At 44.9% G+C, this 27,404-nt stretch overlaps 1 protein-coding gene across 2 annotated transcripts in view; it reads right to left on the bottom strand.

The window, feature by feature from the left end:
* Positions 1 to 23,112: 23,112 nt before the first annotated feature.
* SETD4 (SET domain containing 4) overlaps positions 23,113 to 27,404 on the bottom strand; it is a 93,569-nt gene continuing 89,277 nt past the window's right edge. Inside the window, exon 11 of one of the 2 annotated variants that reach the window (XM_085621307.1) lies at positions 23,113 to 25,067. In XM_085621307.1, the coding sequence (XP_085477433.1) occupies positions 24,933 to 25,067 (135 nt within the window). In that variant the 3' untranslated portion in view covers positions 23,113 to 24,932. The remainder of the gene's footprint in view (positions 25,068 to 27,404) is intronic. The other variant, XM_085621308.1, reaches the window with a different exon arrangement.

Raw genomic sequence — 27,404 nt, 5'->3', positions numbered from 1 at the left:
CCCTCTCCCTCAGAAGCAGAGTCAGTCTCTGACCCAATATCAGAGGAAGACTCAAACAGCAAACCAACAACCTGCTGAGCAGTCATCCTGCGGCTAGCCATTATACCTACTAAGATAGAAGACTGCACAAACAAGTCAACAACAACCAACAATGTGCAAACCAAGTAAGTAAAGAAATGTGTACCTTATATCAATAAGATCAATGTACTCAAAAACTATACAATCCAAAATCAAAAGAGACAGCTGCACTCACCAGAAACAAACTCTGCAGTGACACAGCAAAGACCAACGATATCAAACTAGAAAGAAGAAAAAAAAACAAATTACTCACAAGACAACAAAATACACATCGAGCACCAATGCAAAAAGTTTTTGAAACTCAAAAACCAAACATACTGCTATTATTACACCATTTGCAAAAAAAAACAGGCAGAGAAATCAAACACATTTGCATTGTACAAAAAAACAGTCTCTTACCAAACTACACAAACAGCAAAACCACCAGAACCAAAACGTCAACGTGAACAGAAGAAAAGCCTTCACCTAGAACAAAAAAGTAAACAAAAAAAACATTACAATTGGAAATCACAAAAAATATAACAATAAACATTATAACATGCCATGTCACTACCCAAATGGTCAATCGGTTTGTGTGCCAGGTCAGGCAGAAAACAGCAGGAAAAAAAAGGCTATTCAGTCCCGGGGCAGGTGAGCCAAATACATATAACAAATTGCACCCTGGAAGCGAGGGGTCACTTCTATTTCTAATTGAACTAATTCCCTGGTGTCTAGTGGGCTTTTCTGCCCCCAATGGGAGCAGAAACGGCAAAAAAATAAAACCGATCTGCCCACAGAGGGGGCAGAAAAGTCTTCAAAACATTTAGGGGCCCAAGGAAGCGACCCTTGCCCAAGGGGTCGCTTCCTACAATAATATTTATATCCCTGGTGTCTAGTGGGCTTTTCTGCCCCCCCCCTAGGAGCAGAAACGGACAGAAAGACGACCAATCTGCCCCCAGGGGGGGCAGAAAAGTATTCTAAATAATTAGGCCGCAAAGGAAGCGACCCTTGCCCAAGGGGTCGCTTCCTACATAAAGAAAAAGACATCCCTGGTGTCTAGTGGGCTTTTCTGCCCCCCCTGGGGGCAGAAACGGGCAGAAAGACGACCGATCTGCCCCCAGGGGGGGCAGAAAAGTCTTCTAATCACTTTACCACCCTAGGAAGTGACCCTTGCCCAAGGGGTCGCTTCCTACATAACGAAATAGACATCCCTGGTGTCTAGTGAGCTTTTCTGCCCCCCCTGGGGGCAGAAACGGGCAGAAAGAAGACCGATCTGCCCCCAGGGGGGGCGGAAAAGTCTTCAAATTATTGGGCCCCCCAAGGAAGCGACCCTTGCCTAAGGGGTCGCTTCCTACATAGTAAAAACGACATCCCTGGTGTCTAGTGGGCTTTTCTGCCCCCCCTGGGGGCAGAAACGCGCAGAAAGCGGACCGATCTGCCCCCAGGGGGGGCAGAAAAGACTTCGCCAAATTTTTACCCCCAAGGAAGCGACCCTTGCCTAAGGGGTCGCTTCCCAAATTCGAAATAACAAATCCCTGGTGTCTAGTGGGGCATCCCTACTCCACGATCGCGACGCTGTGCGCGATCGTGGAGCAGGAATGCCCTGTATTGAGACATCGGGGGAGAGGAAATACTCTTTCCTCTCCCCCGATGCCTCAATACTACAAATTTCACCGCCGCGGCCCCCACCGGACTACAAAAACCTACCTCTGCTCCCTTGGACGCGCTGGAAGAAATGGATTCCAGCGCGTCCAACGCTTCCTGATGACCCCGGCGCGCGCTGTGCGCGCTGACGTCATCAGAAAGCGTGGGGGGGCTCGGGGGGGCTCGGGGGTGGCAGCGGAAGCTCTTCCGCTGCCACCCCCGTTAAGGGGGTGAAGATCGCTGCACAAGGGGGGGGAGCGCCAGCGCTTCCCCCGGGGGCTGTCCTCATTACGGAACGGTTCCGTCATGAGCACAGCCCAACCGATGCTCATGACGGAACCGTTCCGTCATGAGCATCGAAGTGGTTAATTATCAGAAAAAAGAAGGAATTGAATGTTTAAAAATAAAATTTGATCAGATCGAAGAAGTTAAAGACATTTGTCGTTGTTCAGTTTGTTTCATGCTTGTGAAAGACATATGTACGTAGGAAGCAGTTTCCGTTTTCTCTAGCATATGCTGTAACTATTCACAAGTCTCAAGGATTGACTGTAGATAGTGCTTTTGTAAACATTGGTTCTACTGTGTTCAAAGAAGGTATGGCATATGTTGCTTTGTCACGAGTGAAAACATTATCTGGTTTATTTATGATAGACTTTGATGACTCAAAAGTTAGTGCTGATACAAACTGTGTAAAGGAGTATAATAGATTAAGAAGAACCTATGCTCCTCATTTAGGTCAGTATCCTGTGATTGAAAAACATGTTGCTTCTCGGAAAAGGAGATTTGAAAATATCTGTAATGTGGATGAACAGAACAAAAAAAAAAAAAGGACAGTGATGTGATAGCAAGGAAAAAGAAAAAGGACAGTGTTGAAGAGGTTGTTGGTTGCCATTTTGAAAATAGCTCTGGTGTCAACTGCTATGCAAATGTAGTGCTGAATGTTGTATTTTATCTTGAAAAGTTGCTAGAACAGATAATAGTAAATCATGGAAAAAGATTGTGTTCTCTGCTGAGTCTCCTTTTTGAGAAGCTGAGTACTCCTAAAACTGAAATTGAAAGTGCTACTGATGTTAGAAATCTTTTAGATGTATGTTGTGGTTCAACACAGTTTAAAGAAAATGTCCAGCAAGATGCACAGGAATTTTTAATATATATTTTGAGTGTACTTGAAGATGAAGGAGTAGAAGTAGAAAACTTATTTGGTGTCTCTTACAAATGGGAACATTGCTGTGAAAATTGTATGAACACATGTAGTAGTCATGTTGATTCAGAAAGGTTCATATTTTTACCATTACCAGAGAGTGAATCAGTGACTTTTAGTAAATTAGTTAAAGATGCCAATCACAACATGGAATGTTCTGAATGCAAATCTGACATGTTTTCCACGTTATTTTTACAGAAATATGGTCAGTATGTAATTTTAATGATGCAACGTTGTAGAGCTGATGGTTCAAAATTGGATACTTTAATAAAGAAGTTTACAGGACAACAATTATCAATTTCTGGAAAAACTTTTGTTACAGTTGCAATAATTTTTCATGAAGGACCTACTGTAACTTCTGGACATTACACAGTTTATCTTAAATGTGAAAAAGGCTGGACACTGTGTAATGATTCCCAATTGATTTTCAAGCAACGTTTGCCTTATGATTTACCCAATTCTTATTTAATTTTTCTGAAACCTAAATTTTGAAAACTAAAAACTGCATCTGAAGAAAGCATTTTTTGTAATTTTAAAGGATTATAATTGAAGATATCACTTAAAAAGGATTTTGAGATTACTATTTGGCCTAAAGGAAAAGTAATAAAAACAATTGTGGACTCCTTTGACAGAAATTATTTTGGCATGTGTGCTTTTGCGACAAGGTTTAAAGACGGTTTGTCTAGAAAATTTTTATTCATCTAGAAAAGTACTTGTAATATATATGTAATATTTCTAACAAGGTATATTTTAGTGAGGAAAGTTTTAGGGCTTTTTTTAAACAATCTTTCAGATTGTTTTTTTTTTGCCCGCTGTTAAATGATGAATACAATTGTTTTCACTATTTTAAGTGAAAAATAAAAAATTCTGAAAACAGCAAAAAAAGGGCAAAAAATTGCTTTGTAAAATATGTAAAAACATGTAATGCTTTTTGTAATGTATGATTGAATATTAATACTTTTTTTCTTTTTTTGCAGAACTGGAAAGAAAAAAAAAAAAAAAAATTCTGTTCCCTTGCAAAATACTTTACAAAAATTTTTTTAGAATTTTTTTTATTTTTTTAAAAAAATAAGTGAAAAATATTAGTATTACTCAATCCTCCCTTTTCATGCTTCCATTTCTTCACCTTTTTGTACATACATTTTTTTTTTAATTTTTTAAAAAACCTTGGGTGCGCGCAGGGTGCGCGCACCTCAAAAAAAAAATTTGAAAAAATCCCTCAAAAATTTTTTTGGGGGGTTTAGTTTATAAGTGGCTCTTAAAAGAGCCCTTGAGTTAATGGAGGGAAACAGGAAGAGAAAAACGAAAAAAAAGAAAAAACATCTATGGCCTACTGCACTCATGGGCATCAAATTTTCTCTGAATGAGATGAAGACTGGTCTCACCCACAGAAATAAGTTTACCGCAATCAGTGCAGCGTGTGGACAACCTAGCAAAACAAGGTGGTCCAAAACGAGGTGAAGAAGAAGGCAAAGGCACCACTGCAGCTGAAGTGCTCGCCTGAGCTGCCGAAGATGTGCTCGGCTGAGCTGCTGCAGATGTCGTCGGTAGAGCAGGTGGAGGGTTTGCTCCAGAAGCTCGACGAAAAGTCACTGGATGCATTTTGTCAACATGCCTCAACATAGTGTGAATGCTAAAAGAATATTTCTTGTTAGGATTCCCACGTGACAAGACTTTTTGACAAAGTACACATGTAACTTTAGGTGCATTTACCTTCTTAAGTCCCTCTGGAAAAGTGAAAAACTGCCATATGAAGCGGTCTTTCTGCTTCCTGCTCCTCTGCCTCTCAAGAGTGTCCTGGTCACTGTCTGAAGATGGTTGCTGTTCAGCCATTGTCTCTCAACAACAGAATAGCTCCTTCTCCAAAGGAATCAGAACTAATAATGAGGGGAGTAGGTGTGGTTTGGGAAGAATCTAGAACTGAAAGTACTTCAAACCAATCAAAAGTGATAAATCATGATCACATGACTTGCCATGAGGGGTTTGGGTGTGGTGTTGAAACAATCAGAAACTGAAAGTAATGTTAACCAATAAGAAGTGTTCTTTTATTAAGCATATAACCCGAGGTGCGCGCACTGCGCAAGCTCCGAGCGCGCACCTAGTGATTACGCATGCGCGAACGCGTCGGAGCGCATGTACATACGTCATATGCGCGCACGTAACGCGTATACGTTGAACACGCGTATACGCGAACGTTATTGCGCGTAAATTAAGCGTATGCGGAAGTAAACCGCGTGGAGCGCGTACGACGCACGCACGCATGCGTACGTACATTTACGTACCGGGTGCACGCTCCCAGCGCGCACTATAACGTATGTATGCGTACGTAAATAACGTACGACGGTATTCGCAAAAACTTGCGAAAACGTACTAGGAGCGCGCTCAGAGTGCGCACCTCAAGAATTTTTTAAAAAAAAAAAAAGGTGAAAAATTCATTGCAAAAATTAAATAAACTGTTCAACTTTATCCTAATTGAAATTTTAAAAAAAGAGCAAAAACAAATAAAAGGATACAGATAATATATAAATGAATACCTAGTAATTTTATTGATATTATAAAAATAAAAAAATATTTTAAAAAATCAAAAATTAGCATTTAAAAAACCGTACAAATTCACTGAAAAAACCAAAGGTTTCACACACGTTATAGTTAGGAATTAGCATTTAAAAAACCTTGCAAATTCACTGAAAAAACCATAGGTTTCACACATGTTATAGTTAGCTGGACATTTCTCTCATACAAAACCAATGAAATTCCCCCGTTATAGTTAGTTCAGCTAACTATAACTCGCGTGCCCGCAATGCACTGCTGATGACGTCACATATTACATCACTCATGACATGGTCAGTGGCATCGCTCATGACATCACTGATGACATCTCAAATGACATCACTGATGACATCATCCTTGTGATAGAGTGGCACACCTCCTCTCACTCTAATATAACCTTTGATACACACATTCAAAAATAGAGACTAAAATTTAAAAAACAATGGACATACCAATACCAGTTACAACAACCTACTCAGTAATTCTAAGATCCACATACACATCCACTCATTTTCCAACAGTCCTATACAGTCACTCTTACATGTACTCACTCATCATATGTACTCATACACCTATACATCCTATTACACAATGCCACACATCCATAGAGTTACTCACACACATAGTCACTCATACTAATAAAGAATCAAACATACATTTACTTGCATATACAATTATACACACACCACCACACTTACTTCTACGGAAACTTACACATACATAATCTTTTTAACAATCACTTATAGAAACACATACTTATTCATACAGGAACTCTTTCAATCTCTCACTCTCACATATACTCACTTATATACACCAATAGTCACATATACTAGTTTAAAGCATATGTAGTTACTCATAGAGACACTATTCAGACAGTCATTCACTCACAAACACACCCATGCACACACTCATCCACCCATACAGTCCTGCACACATGCTGTCTTCTACACATACAAACAGTGAGTCACTCATTCATGCACCTATGCACTATGTAATACCCCCCAACGAACCATACAGACATCAGACACTTATACTGATACTCCAAAAACCAACTAATAACCTATATAGACACTCATGTAGCTACTCACCAACCCATGCAGCCACTTATACACAAAGTGAGAGACTGATACAGATATTTACATATTTCAACATTACTCACTAAGCCATGTATTCACTATGATACACTTAATCAGTCAGTTACACAATCAATTTATCAATAACAAATCATCCATTTAGACACTTATATACCTATTTATTCTTCCATCGACCTTGAGATATACATATATAAAACATATTTAATTATCAGAAATACACACATTCACTGGATGATGTCATCAGTGATGTCATCAGTGATGTCATTTGAGATGTCATCAGTGATGTCATGAGTGATGTCACTGACCATGTCATGAGTGATGTAATATGTGACGTCATCAGCAGTGCATTGCGGGCACGCGAGTTATAGTTAGCTGAACTAACTATAACGGGGGAATTTCATTGGTTTTGTATGAGAGAAATGTCCAGCTAACTATAACATGTGTGAAACCTATGGTTTTTTCAGTGAATTTGCAAGGTTTTTTAAATGCTAATTCCTAACTATAACGTGTGTGAAACCTTTGGTTTTTTCAGTGATATAGATATAGATATATAGATATATATATATGCCTACGGTATGGTTTCCGAGCAGCTTTTAAAATGAGTTGCTTTGGAGCATGATTGTATGCTGACATTGACTATACTGAAATAAATAATTTTTAACAAAACAAAAGGCACTACCCACTGAAGGGTTTGAAAACGCTACTGTTAAATGAACCACATGTACCAGCATGCCGTATAATGATAACTGCGCCCACTGGAGGGACGGAAACTATGAAAGGAGGCAATTGATGTGAGGACTTTAACAGCGTCAAACAGTGCGTGGCTTACCTTTGAGAAAGGTCACCTTGGACCGAAACGCGTCAGGACTGCCACCATTATTGTCAAATAAAAGGATTTGTCAGCCAATCGTGAGAGTGCGACTCCATTTCTCTACGTGTTGGAGAGTTGGGATGATATATATATATAGATATATATATATATATATATATATAGATCAAAAAGATTCCCCAATTCCTTTCACGGCAGAGATGGAAGAAAGCGGCACCACGATCAGGTAGGGTTTCTTCAATCCTTTATTTTCTCTTTTTCATATCCAACAGTGCAAAAAAGTGCGGAATAGACACCAACACGTTTCGGCATTTCTCGCCTTCTACTGGACCATATATATGTAATATATATATATATAGAGTTTGTATATATGGATTGGGAGCAGTGTTAAGAGAGGCACCTATATATACAATGGTGCAGAGGACAGGAGAGTATTTAAACATCTTCCACTTCAGGAGGTTTACAAGAATATTTGAGGCGGACATGCTTCTGTTGCTAAAGCTGACTGAGGATTGCATTGAGTGACAGAAAGAGTGATTGTGTGCAGTTACTATCGTTTTAATTGTAGGGCTCCGTGTGGTGCTGCTTCATCTCTGTTCCACTCGTGCCTGTTAAATTGTTTTTAAAATTGTAAGTGTTCCTATTTTTCGCCATATACATCGCCTGCCTCACTTATCCGCACTGTAAAAGAATTGTACACACGCTGCTTTAGCGTGACGACTCCCTGCTCGTCCCGGCACCGCCATCTTGGGCGTGTAAACCGGCTTTGGTGCCACTATTAGTCGCCATCTTTAGAAGGCGCTCTAGCGGTTGGGGAAGTCAGCGGTCACCTATTTAAGACGCCCAATGCAAGCGCGCAGCCTAATGACTGAGGATTGCATTGAGTGACAGAAAGAGTGATTGTGTGCAGTTACTATCGTTTTAATTGTAGGGCTCCGTGTGGTGCTGCTTCATCTCTGTTCCACTCGTGCCTGTTAAATTGTTTTTAAAATTGTAAGTGTTCCTATATTTCGCGATATACATCGCCTGCCTCACTTACCCGCACTGTAAAAGAATTGTACACACGCTGCTTTAGCGTGACGACTCCCTGCTCGTCCCGGCACCGCCATCTTGGGCGTGTAAACCGGCTTTGGTGCCACTATTAGTCGCCATCTTTAGAAGGCGCTCTAGCGGTTGGGGAAGTCAGCGGTCACCTATTTAAGACGCCCAATGCAAGCGCGCAGCCTAATGACTGAGGATTGCATTGAGTGACAGAAAGAGTGATTGTGTGCAGTTACTATCGTTTTAATTGTAGGGCTCCGTGCGGAGGCATGCCAGAGGCAAGCCCGTCTGCGCCCGTCCGCGCCCCGGTCGCCCCCAGCGCCAGCAATGCTGTTCGGCCGAACTGCCAGCCAGAACGAGTGACATACAGCAGAGCACAACTTGTACAGCTAAATCCATCAAGGGGACATAAGCCAGCAAGTGCTAGTCTTTCTTGCGGCTTAATAAATAGCCGCTCACTTGTTAAGCATTCCTCTGAAGTATTCAGCCTTCTGGAAGACATGGATTTAGACGCTCTTTTCATAACAGAAACATGGGCCACTACTGAGTCCACTGTTAGTCTGAGTGGGGCCTGTCCTAGTGGATTTAAAATCCTTCATAAGCCTCGTAGCTCGGGCAGAGGGGGAGGAGTGGGCCTGATTTTCAGGGATACCTTGGACTTCAGACCATATCAGATTGATGAGGTTGGCGGGATAGAAATTATGGGCTTTTCACTTCAATCTCCTAGTGGGAACCTACTCACGGGGATGCTCTGTTACAGGCCACCGGGCGCAGCCACACAATTCCACCTTCTAGCAGATACTATCACCAATCTAAAAATTACTCACACCAACATGGCTGTATTAGGTGATTTTAACCTCAGTGAGGACGGAGGCCTCTGCAGTCAACTGAGGGACCTCCTGTACACCTGCTCCAACTTGAACCTCCATCAACTGGTGGCTAGCCCCACCCATCAGAAGGGACACATTTTGGACCTGATCTTTGCCAATCCAGCTACAACAGAAGTATTCAATATAATGCCCCTGAATTGGACCGATCATTTTCTTATCCACCTAAGTATGGCGTTGCCTTGTCAGAAGAATCTGCCTAGTCAGCAGACCCTTTACAGGTTGGACAGAGAATGGGCCAAACTGGCAAAAGCTGACCCTCCAACTATATCTTTTGATACCAGTTCTTTTTCTCCTAATAAGTCAGTGGAGGAAAATTATAGGTCTTTCACGGAACACATAACTAAGCAATTGGACCGCACTATTCCCATAAAGCCACTAAAGAAGGCCAGCAAAAGATCAGCGCCTTGGTATAACGAGAAGCTGCATCAATTTAGACTCTCTCGCAGACAAGCGGAGAGGAAATGGAGGAGAAACTACTCTGAGGAAGATAAAGAAGAACTAAGACAAATACAACTGGAATATAAAACCCTCATTCTGAGATCCAAGGCAGATTTCTATGCCAACTCCATTACTCAGGCTCCCAATGGGTCCAAAGCTCTTTTTAAGATCGTCCGTGACCTTTTTAACCCGGAGTGTTTGAGCAATAGATTAGCCCCCTCACAAACTCTATGTAATGAAATCGCCTCCTTCTTCCAGGAGAAAATTTCTAACATTGTAAATAATCTGCAGGTCAGTATCCAGGAGGGTCTTGAGGAAATAACTAGCCCGAATGACGGAGATCTACAAGCGACCGCTGTTTTGGACAGCTTTCAGCCACTTTCCCAGGAAGCTTTTGATAATCGGACGGAAAGTGTGTCGTCTGGCTCTCCCCTAGACCCTCTCCCCCATAGAATATGGAAGCGCTATGGCCGTGACACCTTTCCTTGGTTAAGGATGATCTGCAACCAGTCCCTGACGGCGGGATCTGTCCCAGACTGCTGGAAATTAGCAGTTGTTACCCCTCTGAAAAAAAAAAACCGAATCTGGACCCTTTGGTGCCAGCTAACTTCAGGCCCATCTCTCTTTTGCCTTACCCGGTAAAAATACTTGAAAAATCTGTTAGCAAGACTCTGTCCCAGTTTCTGGAGGAGAACTTCTTGCTTGATAGGGACCAGTTCGGATTCAGTCCTGGCCACGGACCCGAAACAGCTCTTACTACCATGCTGGACCACCTTCGTTTGCGAGCCGACAACGGGAATGCCATGATTTTAGTGCTTCTCGATATGTCGGCAGCCTTTGATACGGTGAGCCACCCGGTCCTGCTGGAAAGGCTGAGGCAAATAGGAGTAAAAGGTAAAGTGCTGCAGTGGTTTCAATCCTACCTAGAAGGTAGGCAACAGGTAGTCACTATGGCACCCTTCTCCTCTTGCAGGTCCCAAGTTGCGCACGGGGTGCCGCAGGGATCTGCAATAAGCCCTATTCTTTTCAACATCTACCTGCGCCCCCTGTTTCCGTTAATTAAATCCTTCGGCGTCAGCTTGGTGAACTACGCTGACGATACACAGTTGGCCTTCTCTTTAGAAGGGGATGAAGCACTCTCCATGGACCGTTTCCATCAATGCATGCGCCAGACTTCGGAGTGGCTAAGAAGGAACTCTCTCCAGTTTAACAGCGGTAAAACTGAGGTGGTCTTCTGCTCACCATTTAGGATCCTTAAACATCTGCCCTCCGAATTCTGCCTTGCACCGGAGGAAGTACCGATTACACCGGTCAGGAAGGTTCGCAATCTTGGGGTGATTATAGACGATGACCTCCAGATGGTATCTCAGGCCAGCAAGACCGCCAATGTCTGCTTTGCCTTGTTGCGGCTGCTTCGTAGCATTCTACCTCTGCTCCCTAGGGAGTCACGAGCTACAGTGGTACGCAACACGGTATTAAGCAGGCTTGACTATTGCAATTCCCTATATCTGGGGGCCCCGCAGTATATCCTCCAAGGATTGCAGAGGATTCAGTCAGCCACAGCCAAATTAGTGCTTGATAGGCGTCGCTGTGCCTCGGCTACCGAAGCACTGCGGGATCTGCACTGGCTTCCGATGAGGGAAAGGGTCTTCTTTAAGTCCCTCTGCATGACTTTCAGAGCAGTACATGGACTGGGACCTGTCCCCTTGCAGGATAAGTTTGCACGCCACTTACCAAGCAGGCAACTTCGCTCTTCAACAGCTGGTCTACTGGTGGTTCCGAGATTCAAGCGCGCCAGGGTAGGAGGAAGAGCCTTCAGCATAGTAGCGTCTGGCATGTGGAACAAGCTCCCTGCAAACCTGAGACATTGTAAATCCCTATCTGAATTTCGCAAGGGACTTAAGACCTGGCTATATCCTATAGCCTAATCCAGGCTGGCCCCATGATCCTCCTCTGTCACCTTCTAACGCCGATCTTTAGTCATAAGCGCCAGGATGCCCGTAGGGCGACAGCCGCGCTATACAAGTTTCACATCAATCAATCAATCAATCATGTATGTTTCAATAAAAAAGAATGTAGTATTGGAAAGACACATTTTTTTCAAACAGCATAAATATTGGGACAGATAGTTGAGAGCTCAAGAGAGGCACCACATGACTTGCTGCCACATGCAACTATATGCATTTTTAGGTTGAAATGCTTTGTGATCACTTTATAGTAAAGCAAGTAAAAGAAGGTACAGGGGACGTGAGATCAGATCTGGATTCCACATTAGTGCAAGTAGTAAAGATATAGGCGCTGTGAAACCAGGTGCATCAGGGAGTGGTTATAGTGGGCAAATAGAAACACAAATGGGCTGAAGAAACAGGGACTGAACAGGCTGAGAACTAAGAAATAGGAGGTTGAGATCATTGCAGGTATGCAACAGGCGCAATGCAACCAATGAAAGGAGTACAGTAGCAGTGAAGTGGATGAGTAGCAGTTTGTAGTAGTAGACTAGTGTGATGGATCATATTGTAAGGTGTGTTTGGTTGAGATTCAATTAATCATGATGCCTTATGTTGATTTGCCCACCACACTCACTCAGTGTGCATTTTGGAAATTTGCTCACAAGGATTTGTAAAGCCACAAGGTTAGTTGTGAATGGGTTTTTGCACGGGTGTGCGGATTTAGGAATCATAAATTCCTTAATTTGGATGGAAAGTCACCTGCTATGGAATATACATGAAATGCTGACTTTGCTAGACAGTGCAGACATTTTCACTAGTATAGGTTTATTTTACAGATACTATCAGATCTCAGTGCACCAAGATTCCAAGAGTTTGACTTCATTTATGACACGGGAGGTGGCATTTCCTGTCAGGCATCTACCATTCTGATTAGCTGCAGTCTCTGCAGCGTCCCTGCATTGGATGCATATCTTGTTTAAGGGTTTGACAGGGATGGTGAAATTCCCAGGTGCACAGCAGAGAGCATCATCCACTTCTGAAGACCGTCTCAGAAGTTTTTAAGGTGAACAGGTTAACCTTTAGGATGGATTAAATGGGAGCTCAAAGTCAGTCAAGTTGACTATGTTGGACATCTATATCCAAAGAAGGGGTGCATCTAAAAGAGTGCTTAGTTAAGAATGTGTAATATATATCAAGTTCGGAAAACAATAAGCAATTAAAGCATTTTTGGGGTCTTACAGATTATTACTTGAAGTCTGTACCACACTAGCAGATAAGACTTAAGTCATGAGAGAATTGTTGAAAAAAATATGTGGTTAAATTGGAGCGTGGAATGTGAACGACCGTTTGAGATGATTAAAGAAGAGTTACTGGATCCAGTATCTTAAGTCTTGGAAGACTCACGGTCAATGTGCAATTGTGACAGATACCAACAGAGAGGGCTTGGGGTGGTTTATGTTGCATACCTGCTAAACAACAGAAACAAAGTAGTAGACAATGGCATGTTGGTGGGGTATCAATCATTTTATAATGCATTTATGAGGCATGTAATTTAATGACTGCACTGGTTTTAAGCTACTGGTAGATTTCTTTACAAGAAAGGGTAAAGGGAGGCCTCAAGAATTGCTAAATGGAAGCATATTTGTGGGAATTTCAATGTAAGGGGACATATGTACATGGTGTAAAAAATATGACAGAATATGTATTTTGTTGCCAATGGCAAGAGAATGTGAAAGTGTACAGTGGGTGCAAAGGACAAAGAAGAGTTGGAATGGTGATGGATGGTGCATTGATAAAGGAGGGGTTCAGAATATGGAGCCGGGTAAAGAACGTGCCAGTTTGGCTTGCCACCAGAAACCTAAGGAGACTAGAAAGTAAGTCTGAGGACCATGTTAGACATGACTCATAAATGACAGAGATGAGTATAATGTAGCATAACCTATGTACTTATTTCTGGTGGCCATATATGGATACAGCAGTGGGGTTAAATGTTAGTGTTAGAAATAGGGGTCTCTAGTTGGCAATGGTTTGCACCATTGTCCAAGTAGGGACCCTTTTTCCTAGTCAAGGGGATACACTTCTAAAATAACCCCTGCTCACCCCCTTGGTAGCTTGGCATGAGCAGACAGGCTTATCTCAGAGGCAGTGTGTCAAAGATTTATGCACACATACAGTAATACAGTGAAAACACTACAAATGGACACCACAACAGTTTAGAAAAATAAGTAATCTTTATCTAAACCAAAAATCCACAATACAGTTATCAAAATACGCTTCTTAGAATGTAAAAACTGTTCTGTCCATAGCAAACTATAGATATGACACTTTCAACACACAGTACTTGGGATGCGTCAAAATCAAAAGCAAGAACAGCCACAGGGAAGGTGATACGACGGTTCCTTACACGCAGGGAAGGTGATGCGTTGGTTCCTTACTCCAGGGGAGGTGAGGAGTCGGTTCCTTACTGCCATGCAGGGGAGGTGATGCGTTGGTTCCTTACAGAAGGGGAGGTGATCCGTCGGCTTCTTACAGTGCAGGGAGACGATGCGTTGGTTCTTACTGCGGCCCCAGTGTCCTTATAGACTTGGCGGCCCGGTGTGATGCGTGAGAATCGGGGATGCGTAGATTGTCGATGCAGTGGGGGTAACATCGCTGCACTGGTTTCTTCAGCTGCAGTCCCACAATGAGTTGGTTCTTGCAGCCGCACTGCAGGGCCTGAGTCAGAATCGGTGCGGTGATCTCAGACTCCATAGATCGGTGCACTCGATGCAGTGTGCAGCGATTTCTCCAGCCACGGGCAGGCAATGCGCCGGTTTTTTTCGGCAATACGTCGGAAATGGGTGCGGATGCGTCGCGCTTCTCGGCTACAGGCACTTCTTGGCAGTTCAGAACTCCCAGCAAGGAAGTTCAGGGGAGCTGGGGTGAAGTCTTTGTATCCCTGAGACTTCAAAACAGGAGGCAAGCTCTACTTCAAACCCTTGGAGATCTTCCTCAAGCAGGGGACACAACACACAGCAAAGTCCTTATCCTTTCCTTGGCTGAAACAGCCATTGCAGGCCAACCCCGGACAGCACACAGCAACGGGGCAGTACTTCTCAGTTTATCCAGCTCTTCTTCTTGGCAAAGGTTCCTCTTGAATTCCAGAAGTAATCTAAAAGTCCTGCTCTGGGGGGCGTGGCCTGCCATCGGCCAAGATGGCAGCATAGTTTGCCTGCTTCAACAGGCCCTTAATAAAGCCCATATTGTCCGGTATTGCGCCGACAGCTAGAGGTTGGAGGTGGCCGGCGCTGGTACCCCGGCAGTGTCCTGAATAGAGGGATGCGTTTCTGACCCCCAATGATGCAGCGGCCCGTGTGCGGAGAAGAAGGGCCTGTCTGAGAGCGGTAACGAGATCCGTAGAGAAAAGGAGCGGAGTCGCGTACTTTCATGGCATGCTCCCCGAGCGCGCAGCTCAGGATCTCGTACAATCAAGATCCGCTGGTGGGGCTTGCGGTGGGCGCTGGACTTCGTGCCCGTGTTGCAGCTCCCGGGGCCCGTGCAGATCGTGTGTCGTCGGCGGAGAGCTCCCTGCAGCCTGCCATCTGCTGAGGTGAGCCCACTGGCGACTACAGTGTTACGCCGGTGCAGCCTGAGGAGGAAAGGCTGGGTGTGAAGCAAACGGCGGGAGGGCCTTCCCTGGCCGGTCTGGAGGAGTGCGGAAGAGCACCGACGGGACCTTTATTTTATTGGCGCTAACGCGGGGCCAGTGATTGGTGCAAGCCAGCACTATCAGCAGGAAGTGAAGAGCGGCTCCTGCAGGGACTCAGCCGTGGTAGTGGGAGGCTGCGGCGATATACCTGTGCGGTGAGGCACCCCTGGACGCGACAAACTGAGCCTTCCCCTGCACGACCCTTTGTCGAGGTACACTTGGGAAGTGGAGTGACCTGCGGTCTAGGTGGGTCAGGAGTGAGAGGGACCTGGGGCACTATTTACGACTGCCCTGAGATTTTTCTACACTGCCTTCTACTCTGTGGGACGCGAACTGCAGGCAAGACGCTCTGGCACTCCTTGAGGCACGAAAAAGGTGGCTATAGTTCAACCGAAGTGCGCTCCTGCATTATTTCGAGGTCATCGGCTGGCCACGGTGGTGGCACGGAGTAGGCCTGACCGGTGGTGAAGTGCATCTGTGAACTCAAACAGCGTGAACCCAATCATGACTAAACCAAAGGGGGCCCCTGCTGCTGTGCAATCTAATAAACTGGACAAATATGCTGTCCCGCGCCAACTGGCGTCCGAGGATGGGGTGCTTGGCCGGAGAGGAGCCCTCCCAGGGATCAATTAGGCTGGCAATTCAATCCTTAAGTACGACCCTGGAGACAAAGATTGACAAGGTTACAATTGAAATGAACCTGATGAGAGCGGACATGCGCAAAACCTCAGAGTGGGTCACATCGACTGAGGAGAACATGGGGGAGCTCAAATATGTGACGCGAAAACTGGAAGAACGCGTACAAAAGTTGGCGCACCAACATAAGCTGATGGCCTTGAGGTTGGATAATCAGGAAGGGAGGGCCCGCTGCAATACCACCAGGGTGGTGGGAGTGCCAGAAGGGGCGTAGGGCCCCAGTATGGACCTCTTCATTGAAGACCTTATTTTGAACCATATTAAGCCTAAGAGACTGTCCACCTTGTTTACGGTGGAGAGAGCACATAGGGCTCCGATCCCTAAGCCGAAACTGCCCCCCCCCCCCGCCCCTCGGATGATCATAGTTTGAATCCTGAACTTCAGAGATCGGGACGCCATTTTGCAGTCGGCTAGAGTACGAGGCGATCTCCCCTACTAGAGCCCGACCGTACGGTTTTTCCCGGATTTCACTTCAAAAGTGCAGCAGGATAGGCGCATTTGACGGGGTGAACTGCTCTCTTAGAGAGAAGGGGATAAAATATATGATGCTCTTGCAGGCCAAGCTCAAGGTGCTCAACAACGATAAATCCTTGTTTTTTACTCCACCGGCAGAGGTTCAACAGTGGCTGGATGTGGGGCTTCCCTGAACACACAGGTGTCGTGAAGAAGTGGACTGGCGTGGGAGTCGCTACCACAATCTCGTGTCTCCAATCCAACACAGAGAGGGAGAGAGGTCAGAATCAAGATCCAAGAGCTCCTGTTCTGGAAGCCCAACGAGCAAAGCAATGTACCCTGGAAAGTAAGGGACATGGCTCTCTTCTGTGAACTGCTGCATGGTCTCTGAGGGAATTAAGGTACTGACCTAAATTTACTGATAATGTGAAGTGATAAGACTCCAGAGACAATAAGGTTCGGGACACTGCCAGATGAGACGATGTCACGTATGCTCCAGCTGTAATATACGTTGTGGGTTGGAATCGTGGACCCGGGAGAAGGCGCTTTCAGGTGGTGGTGCCAGTCAGCCCTATACTAGTTATTTGTTTAATTGGGCGACAGGCGCTCTGCTATTTGGGATGTGGGTAGTTCTAGACCGACAAGGCATGGTTGCAGGGTGGGTGGGCACTCAAGGATTTTTGTATTCTTATCTATTTTTTTTTTTTTTAACGGAGTTTTATATAGCACAAACTTGACCCAGTATCGGGTATCAGAGCGCTTTACATAGCACCAGTTGCGTTACATGAGGACACACATTCATTTTTGTAAGGCACAGGGAGATTAAGTGATTTGCCCAGAATCACAGGATGTTCAGCGTCATTGCCGAGACTTGTACAGGCTCCCCCAGATTGGAGGTCGACTGCCCTAGCCGTTAGGCCAACTCCTCTCCCCTGTTATTTCTTTGTTGGTTCTTGCTTCAGGACAGACGCTTCAACAATTGTGGCTTGAGATTTGTGTCCACGGGTCGGGTACTGCTGCGCTAAAGGGGTGGATCTATGATTGCTGGGGGGGGGGGGGGGATGTCAGAGGCTAGCTACATGGCCACACGACCTATTAGAAAGTGGACAATCGTTTCTTGGAATAATAATGGCCAGGGGGACACAATTAAACGCACTATGGTTCTTCAGTATTTGCATAGACACTCACCAGACATTGTCCTACTTAAAGAGACACGCCTCAAAGGCAATAACTATTTAGCCCTTAATAGATATGGGTATACACTACAGGCACACACTGGTTTCACGTCAGGGTCCAGGGGCACGGCCATACTGTGATACAGAGCCCATGGTGTGACCACTTGGGACATTATGTGGCCCGGTCAGGAACTTGGGAGGGACAGGTTGTGAATCTGTGCTCTGTGTATATTCCCCCACGACTGCATGAGATTACATTCCCGGACCTTAGCAAGCTCATACTGGAATTCTCACAGAGAAATTTGCTTCTGGGGGGTTGACATGAATGGTACGATGACACCGGAAGTGGATAGGGAAGTTCTCCCGCTCGTGGTACAAGGGCACGACCACTGTACACGTTTGCCGAGCACTGGGACTGGTGGACCTTTGGAGGTGCCACAACCCCAGGTCCAGACATTACACTCATATTTCTGCAGCACATGGCAGTGGAGCACGATTGGATTATATTTTAACGCACACTACATTGGCGGGTCTCTTCCAGGGAGGGTGCCACAAGGCGCAAGGGATATCAGATCACTCACCGGTTGTGATACAGCTGCATGGGCCGGATCGCGACTGGTCTCTTCCTCTGAAACGGGATCCTTTTATGTTTCGGGATCAGAAATTTCGAGAGCGCTTTGAGTAGCGCACGGAACAATACTTTGCCAAAAAGGCCGGCTCTGTAAGCTCTGCCTTATTTTCTGGGAAGCATACAAGGTGGTGGCGAGGGGCTTTGTACAGGCGGCGAGTGGTGCTCAACGCAAAGAAAAATGAGCCCAGTGTGAGGAGTTTGAGCAGGAGATATTAGCTTTTGAACATGAAGCGCTGGCCCTTAGGCGACGGCGGGCGCAAGCACACACTCAAACTCAGGGAACGATCCTTTCGAGACGCAGCTCCGGCTCACGCGATCGCCGCACAAAGGAAAGTTTATAATCTGGGCAATAAGGCCAACATACTGATCGCATGGCTGGAAAGGAGGGACAGGAGTCGCAACTGGGTTTCCGAGATTCGGTACGTAGAGGGAACACAGGGTGGTACAGGGGCGGCCCTGACAGAAATCTTTGTAAACTACTATGAAAACATTTATAATTCCCAATCCACGTGGGGAGAGTTGGACTGTATTGAATTCCTACATGACATCTCCCTACAGACTCTTGGTTCGGTGGACAGGGAAGCGCTGGATTCTGATTTTCATCTGGAAGAAGTAGATAATGCCATGCAAGACCTGCAATCAGGGAAAGCGGCGGGCCCGACTGGGCTCCCCTCAGAGTTGTTTGAAGGGCAAACCGCATGACCTCTGTAGCTCCTACAGACTTATTTCCCTTCTGAATTTTGAGGCCAAGGTTCTAGCCAAGATTATCGCAAACCGTTTGAGCCCTGTCATACAATCCCTGATCCACCCAGATCAATCTGGCTTTATGCCGCATATGAGAACCAGGCTCAATTTGAGACGCTTATATGGAGTCATGCACACGACTCAAATGCAGCCAGACATCCCGGCCGCCCTTCTCTCACTAGATGCAAGGCTGGCGTTCAACCGCATCGAATGGTCCTACCTCTTTGCTGTGCTGGAGAAGGTGGGCATTGGCCCGAATCTGCAAAAGTGGATCCAGTTGCTATACACTGCTCCGATGGCATGCGTCAGGGTCAACGGGGTCGTTTTCAGAGCTTTTACGTTACAGAGGGGGATGCGTCAGGGGTGTCCACTGTCACCGATCCTATTCGCGCTGGCGCTGGACCCACTATCAGCGTGGATCAGAAAAGACCCAGTAGTGAGGGGCATTAATATGGGGGGGGGGGGGCAGGGAAGAGCGCATGCCCTTGTTATCGGACGATATCCTTCTCGATGCGCACAGGCCCCGACAAACATTCCATAGGCTCATTCACATAAAACGGTCTTTTGGTTCCTACTCTGGGTACCGCATCAACTAGGATAAATCCTTGGTTTTCTCACTGGCGGGTGACCCTCCAGTCTTGACTTCGGCATGCTCAGAGCTGATACTGCAAGATAGGTTTAAGTACTTGGGCATCTGGATAACCAAGTCTGTGGAGGAGTTCACACAATTGAATCTGCAGGTGCAACTTAACTGATTACAGGACGATGCAGTGCACAAGAGGGGGCTCCAGATCTCCCTTATGGGCAGGGCCGCCCTCTTTAAGATGATGGCCCTCCCACGCTGACTCTACGCCGTCCAGAACACCCCTTATCGGATCCACGAAATGTTCTTTCAAGCGATCGAGTCCGAGCTCCGCAAGTTGTTATGGGGGGGTCCCAGAATTGCGCTAAAGAAGCTACAGAATGAGGTGTATGAAGGGGGGCTGGCAGTTCTGGATATTAGGAAATACTATTGGGCCGCTCACCTCATCAATGTCAACAGATGGGTCTTCTCCCCACTTGAGGAACCAGCTTATAGGGTGGACAGACAGGCCTTGGGCAATTGAAGTCATCTGGCTGAACTGTACCCCAGGGGTAGTGGTTCTGTACATCTGCCAAAACACACAAAGACGGTCATTGACATTTGGCATAAGGCAACTAAAATGACGGGGTGGGAGTCGAAACTCACAGAGCAGACTCCAGTATGGAAGGGAGATTTTTTTTTAAAGAAGTGCAACGGCTTCAAGGTTTCCAGCAGTTGAACCTTATTGGCATTGACATACTCGGGACGTCTGGAAGGGTGGCAAAATGGTGACATTTGATACCCCAAGGGAGGGCCTTCAAATGGGAGGAGGTGAATTCCTTAGATACAGACAGCTGCGTTCGCCACTTCATTGTCATTTGAAAGAAGGGACTGTGATACCAGAATATTCCCCCTGGAGGATAGACTCCTCTTAGATCCCATGATTGAGAAAGCAGTGTCTCTTACTTACAAAAAACTGCTAAACAACTCCCCGGACTGCCTGGGTTCCCTGAAGGGGGCCTGGGAATCTGATGTGGGACTTTTGGAGGATGACGACTGGGCGGAGGCCCTTCAGAGCCCCAGAGGCATCGCCATCAGAATGCGCTTTAGCCTTGTTCAACTCCACATCCTTCACAGGTCTTATGCCTCAAGAATGGTACAGGTCCATATTAATGGTTGTGGATCCGAGCTATGTGCCAGGGGGTGTGGTGAGAAGGGGTCTTTCGTCCATATATTGTGGTCCTGTCCCAGGATTCAGAAGTACTGGAGGGGCCTAACCCGCATAATGGAAGCAGTAGTGGGTGAGCAGATTCCAATGAAGTCCAGATGGTACATCCTGGGCATCACGGGAGAGATCACATGGCCACAGTGGGCCAAGCTGTGGCTAGCTTTAGCGGGGGGGGGGGTGAGAGGAAAATCGCCATTCATGGGGGGCAGTGAAGCTGCCGACAGGGGCAGCATGGCTGTGCGATTTGGACTGGTGTCATAATGCAGAGCAGGTGGTCTATCAAAGTTGTGGATGCCCTCGTAAGTGGGAGAAAATATGGGGGGCATGGACACTGTATAGAGGTCTGTGAGGAGGGCCGCGAGGTGGTTTGTATAAGCTTTCCTACGAGAGTTAAGAGAAAAATTCAATCTAGTACTGTGCACAATTGCGTAACATGTACTTGCGTGCTGCAGTATTCTGTAACTGCTGTGTCATCGACAAACTGTATATGTATGTTGGGATTTACTTTGTATCTGAAGCTTGTTCTTTTGTGTAATAAAAACAATTTTAAAAAAAAGCCTGGGTCTGGGCCCCACTTTTTATAGCACAAAATCCTTTGTTCTCTGGTGGCAGAGAAGCTCTTTGCCCTGCAAAACCAGTTCTATCCTCTCTGGTGCAGCTGCCCGGCAGGAGGTGGAATCAGCTTTGTGTAAGGCCGACCAAGACCATTCAGGTGAAAGTAAATCTCCTCCCCCTGCTCTAAATGCAGCCCAGGTGTATTCAGCCGAGAATGACTCATCCAGGAAAGGCAGGACACCTCAAATCCCCCCCCCCCCACCACTGGCAGTCTACAGTGAATGCACATCCCCAGCCACAATCACGTAAAAACCAGACAGTCAATACACAATCTAGCAGAGGCATACAGGATGGCTAAGCAAGAAAATACCTACTTTCTAAAAGTGATATTTTCTAACACAAAATGTAAAAGTCATCCTCACTAAAAGATGCATCTTTATATTCTGAGTTCAGGCATACTAAACTTTACCTTCCTATCTTGTCCCAATGGGAAGTCATATCTATAAGATGTTATAAATGAACTCCCATTCTATCCTATAGGACAGATAGCCTTTCAATAGTGAAAAACGAAATTAGCAGTATTTCACTATGAGGACATGCCACACACATCAGGGCATGTCCTAGTTTTCACATACACTGTACCCTGCCCACAGGGGTTACTTGGGCATACCTGAGGGGTGACTAACATGTAAGAAAAGGGAAGGTTAGGGCCTGGCAAGTGGGTGCACTTGCCAGGTCGACATGGCAGTACCAAACTGCGCACAGACACTGCAGTGGCAGGTATGAGTTACATTTACCAGCTGTTCATGTGGTTGGCACAATCAGTGCTGCAGGCCCACTAGCAGCATTGAGTTTACAGGACTGGGCACATACAGTGCACTGTACTAGGGACTTTAAAGTAAACCAAATAAACCAATTATGGAAACACCAATCCATGACAACAATTTACAGAGGGAGCACTTTGGCACTGAACAGCAGTGATACAGTGCCCAAAGCATCGAGACCAGCAAAAACGAAATCCAACACACAGTAAAAACACAGGAGGAAAGGGCAAAAATACAGGGTAAACCCACACCAATGATGCTAGCTCCATCAGTTAGAGATTGTGTGATGTTTGCTATAGTCACAAGTCCCAAAAGACAGTACTTCGTTATATTTCTCAGGTCCAGCATCCCTCCCAAGGATATACTAACTTGGCCCTGGACATAGCAAGCTTGTTAGCTGTTTTGTCTCATGGATTATTATTCAACAATGCTAGCAGCGGGGTTAGTTGATATGGTAGCTACACTGTTCTGGTGGAACAGCAGAGAGATTTGTTTGGAAGGGTAGGATACTCAAAGAAAATTGTTATTGTAGTTCATCTGGGTGGAGATGAAGGTTTTTTATTTTTAATCAGTAGGGGGATAAACCACATCAGAACTTCCTGGTAACACCTCCACAGTAATGATATGGTGAAAAGCTTCAAGAGGGTATTAAGGATAACACAATTGTGAATCAGGGATGAGAGAACAGAACGAAAGTGGGTATGGTGGCTGTAAAAGGTGTGAAGTTTGAGGTATGGACATGCTTGTGGGATAGGGATACATCTGATGAGGACACGTAGTGGTTGAAAGTATGCACACTCTGCTGGTGGTAAGACCAATCATAAGTGTTCATTTTCTGTTAAGGAGAATTCAAGACCTGCTTGTGTTAGATAAATGGTGTGTCATTTAATAAAACGTTTTAAAGTGCCAAGCGAAGACTCAGGAAATTTAACATCATTACCACAAACAGAAAGGAGAAGAATATATTACCCACTAAAAATCATATTTCTTGTGTTGCTGTTAAGTTTTTACGTATTTCATAAATGTTAACAAAGGCTATTAAATGGGAAACATAAGACAACTAAGTTTTATAACTTTCGCAAATCAATATTTTCCATTCTCAACAATAAACAATGTACAAGCTTCATGTAAATAAACATCTCTAGCCCTAATTTTTAAATGTAAGTATTCCTTACAATAGATAGAGTCTTGAGATGAAAGTTCGACTTTGCATTGAAACACTGAACATTGAGATGTCCTGGATACAGAAAAGAATTCTGGGATCTTTCTGGCCTTCTTCAACGGAGCTCACCGATAGGGCTGTGACCATGTTCTGCTGGTGCTCCTCATCCACCCAAGCTTCAGAAACATTTTTCACATAAAAAGGCAAGTCGAGCATGTTTTACTTGGTTTTCTCTTTCTGGTCCGAAGAATTAACTGAGGCTTGGAGCCACAGTAAGAGAGCTTAACGTGTTCAGGAATCGTGTAGTGCCACAAATCAGGTATAAGGTGGAGGTATCAATGGTTTTTTATCAGTTTCCTTGTCCAGATTGAGTATAAACATACCTATCTTGGACATGTTTGGGCAACAAAAAAAAGGCAAAGATATGAGTCGTGCCACAGGAGAAACCATCAGTTGCCCATAATCATGTTGAGATTCATCTGCCATAAAAGTAAATGGCCTATTTAAGGAGGCGTTGCCTTGTCTGAATTGACAGGGCTTGGAAACGCTTTTACAAGGACTTCAAAATCTCACGTACTTTACATCATCAGTTGCAGTTTGTTGTCTGTATTGTGTTCCTGGTCCCTAAGGAGACATCCTCAGATTCTTGAACACAGACAGCCTTGGTATAGCATTGCAAGACAAGCTGGGCGGGTGCTGGCATGTATGAATTTACAAATTCTTGATCAATGTCATGCAATATGCTTGGAGTGAACATAATGATCAGAAACGTTGTCCATGTTGCTGACCCCCACAAAAAGTGTGACAGCTAGTATTGGGGAACAGGATGCTTAGGGAGTCAGGTGAATGTCTGCTGGTACCATTTGAGCTCTGGAAGGAAACTGAAAAGGTGAGTGTCACAACTTTCGAGGCATGATTAGGCTGGTGTGTACCAATGGCCACTGACCACTAAAAGTGGTCAAATGAGACGGTGTTAGGAATGACCCAGCCACAGCCTCACGTCACCATACTGTGCTTCTTCCCAGACAGGCTGTGTCTCACAGAGCCAAGGATTTTGGACTAAAAATAAATGTTCTGTGTTGTCATTCAACCAGTTTGTCCTGAGCACTGCCTGTATGCATGTTAAGTCCACAACAATCTTCTATGGGTTACCAAGCCAGTTTCACAGGATACTGGCTTTGCTCAAACAAAATCACAGCATGCTCAACCTATTCGGTCAAGACTAGCACCTCCCCCATAGCCTCTTCCACCAGGTCAGGGCTAACAGCGTGTGAAGACTAAACAATCTGCTGCATGATGGCACATTTTCCATTTCGATTGATAAAACAAAAATATTCTTGTACAGAAGCATTTATCATTTTATTGTCTTCAGATAAGACAAAAATAAATATTTAAACAAGAGATAAAAACTTTAGAAGAGTTTAGACTGCATACTTCAGATGACGTAAATTCGTTTAGGATAGAAAAATGCATTCGTTTAAGTTACATTTAAAATACATTAGTTTAGAAAAAGTCAAAGTCTTAGTCCGTAGCAGCCTTCAAACTCTCCAGAATTTCTCTTGAACCTTGAAGAATGCTTAGATCTTCTAATCTCAATGCTTCGACCAACCCCAGCTGGTCCTCCAAACCCAACTTATCACTTTTCAAATGGGAAATCTGTAAAAGGAAAAAAATGTTACATCGAAAGGTATAAATAAAAATATAACACCGACGTGCATTGTGACTGATGTATCATATCGATGTTGCCTTATAATAGTGTTTTTTATTTCTTTCGAATCAATGAAGGTAAAGTGTGGGCCAAACAAGGTGTACATGCGGCCCTACTTCTATGTGTAAAGAAGGGCCAACATCCACGTCGATCTGTTCCTATACAAGCTGGGAAAACAGTTTCCCACAAAGAAACCTCTTTTTTCAGCTCAATGAAAGGGAAGTCTGTACTTTATATTGATGGTCAAAGGGGCACGGAAATATAAAATCCTCAACTCTGCCCATGAAATGTTCTTTTTTCAAGCTCCTAAACTTGGAGCTCAGCAGAAAAGTAGAAATCGTCCTTGAGGCACAGTACAAGATGAACTTCAATGTTAGCTGCAGAGCAGGGACTTGGATGAAATGGGGGCAGGATGTGCCCAGCCCCCATGCCACCCCAATTATTTAAATATTCAGTTCTTTCATGAGCAGCTGTGAGCATCTTGCTATATGGTCTGTGTGAAGGTTCAGCACATTATTAAGTCCTTGTAGCCACTGGACTCATTAGGGTAGGTAGGTGTCAGACCACTAAATGCTGCCAACCACAGTTTCTGACCGATGGGCATCCACTTCAAATTCAATGAAGTTGTTTTGAGTGCTGAAGGGATAATCACAGGCAGAGGCGAACTGACCTGAAGGAAAAAGAGATCTCTGAGTAACCCGGTGCCTCAGAACCAGCGATAGTGCAGAGTTGCTCACATGCCTGACATGAACTGACTGTTTCTGCCAGGCACTCACAAGTCTACAATGAAATCAATTTCCATATGGGTCAGTCGACCTCCAAAAGGTCTCAAGACCAGAGCGCTTGGCAATGCTTGTGGGTCATAGTCAAGCCAATGAGGAGTTAATGTATTGCATTGTACCGTATTATGTTGTGTTGCATTGAACTGCTCGTGTCTTCAGCAGAGGGAAAGGCATGCATGCCTAGTTAGAGCCAGAGATCACTAAACAGGCCGGCGCCTTTGAAAGACAGACAGGGCTGCGGATGGTTCACTGATGTACGTGACTAAAAAACGGAATAGTGGGAATTCAGAAGGAACAAAACTCTCATTCATGCTCGCTGTAGTTTGCCCTTTAAAAATATTAAGAGACGCCAGATGTACACAGCATAGCCAGCAATAAAATATACATTCTGACAAATATGTATACTATGTGTTACAATGTTGTTGTTTGGCAAGCATGGCACTGGCAACTTATCATGTACCTAGATGAGATTTAGATTTGAAATTGAGCCCAGTCTTTGAATGCACAACTGTCTCACTCTGTGTGAGATGGTATTTGTACTCACTTCTCAGCAATCTATGATGAAGCGCACCATGTAGTATTTAGAAATGAGGAGGAGGAGAAAGGAGTAGTGTACTATGGAGGCAAACCTCTGCAAAACAATATTATTTTCCTCTATGTCCCATGTTTTTATTTGGTGTGACACAAGTGTCAGGTTGTGGGGTGCACCTTGTGTGTCATCACACATCCTGGGAGTCTTGTGATTGCACTGTCACAAGTGCAAGGAGCATCTGAGGTTCCAGAAGTGATGTTACCAATACAGCATAAAGAGCTCCTGGGATGCAGAATAAGTGCAATAGAATTCACAAGATAAATTTGTTTTTATGTTTGTTATCTCGCTAACAGGTACCTTAGGCTGTCTACTCAACACCGGATTGCATAGAATACCACATGTGTGAGTTCTGAGAAGGGTTTCTTGTTCATCTCATTCCCCTACTTGATTTGATGGCTTTCCTCCTTATTCTTGTGTTAGCCCTACCCCCTCTTTGCTCTTGCTTTTGACTAAATGAGTTATATCCTTCACCTGTTGACATCATGGTTCTTTTGTTTGCACTTTAAACTTTCATTTCCAGTTCTGCCATCCATGGGTGTGCATGTCCTGATCCTTTCTCTCACTTGCTTCCAGGCACCATACATAGAGCACGCTTTTGTTCATTCCCTCTCTTCTCCAAATACCCAGTCTGTTTACCCCCCCCCACTGTACCTTCAAGTTGTGAACACTAAGCACTGCTGCAGCTCGGTGTCATGCTTTCCCTCGCTCTCCCTCCGCTGCCTCTCTGCAGCCGCCCTGGCTTTCGCTCCCTCCTGCTCCACCAATGTCCTGTCCTATGCTGGCTGCCACTATTGGCTTTGCCAATGCCGGGAGATTTAAAAATTGCGCTGGCACAGCCAACAGAGATGATAGGATTTCTAGAAAAATAATTCTGCTATATGTTTAAGATGGCTACCACCTTGAGTGGTGCA

Source organism: Triturus cristatus, chromosome 8, assembly GCF_964204655.1.
Source record: "Triturus cristatus chromosome 8, aTriCri1.1, whole genome shotgun sequence".
Classification (NCBI taxonomy): Eukaryota; Metazoa; Chordata; class Amphibia; order Caudata; family Salamandridae; genus Triturus; species Triturus cristatus.
The sequence above is the reverse complement of the archived record's forward strand: the minus strand, read 5'-3'. Positions and strand labels throughout refer to the sequence as shown.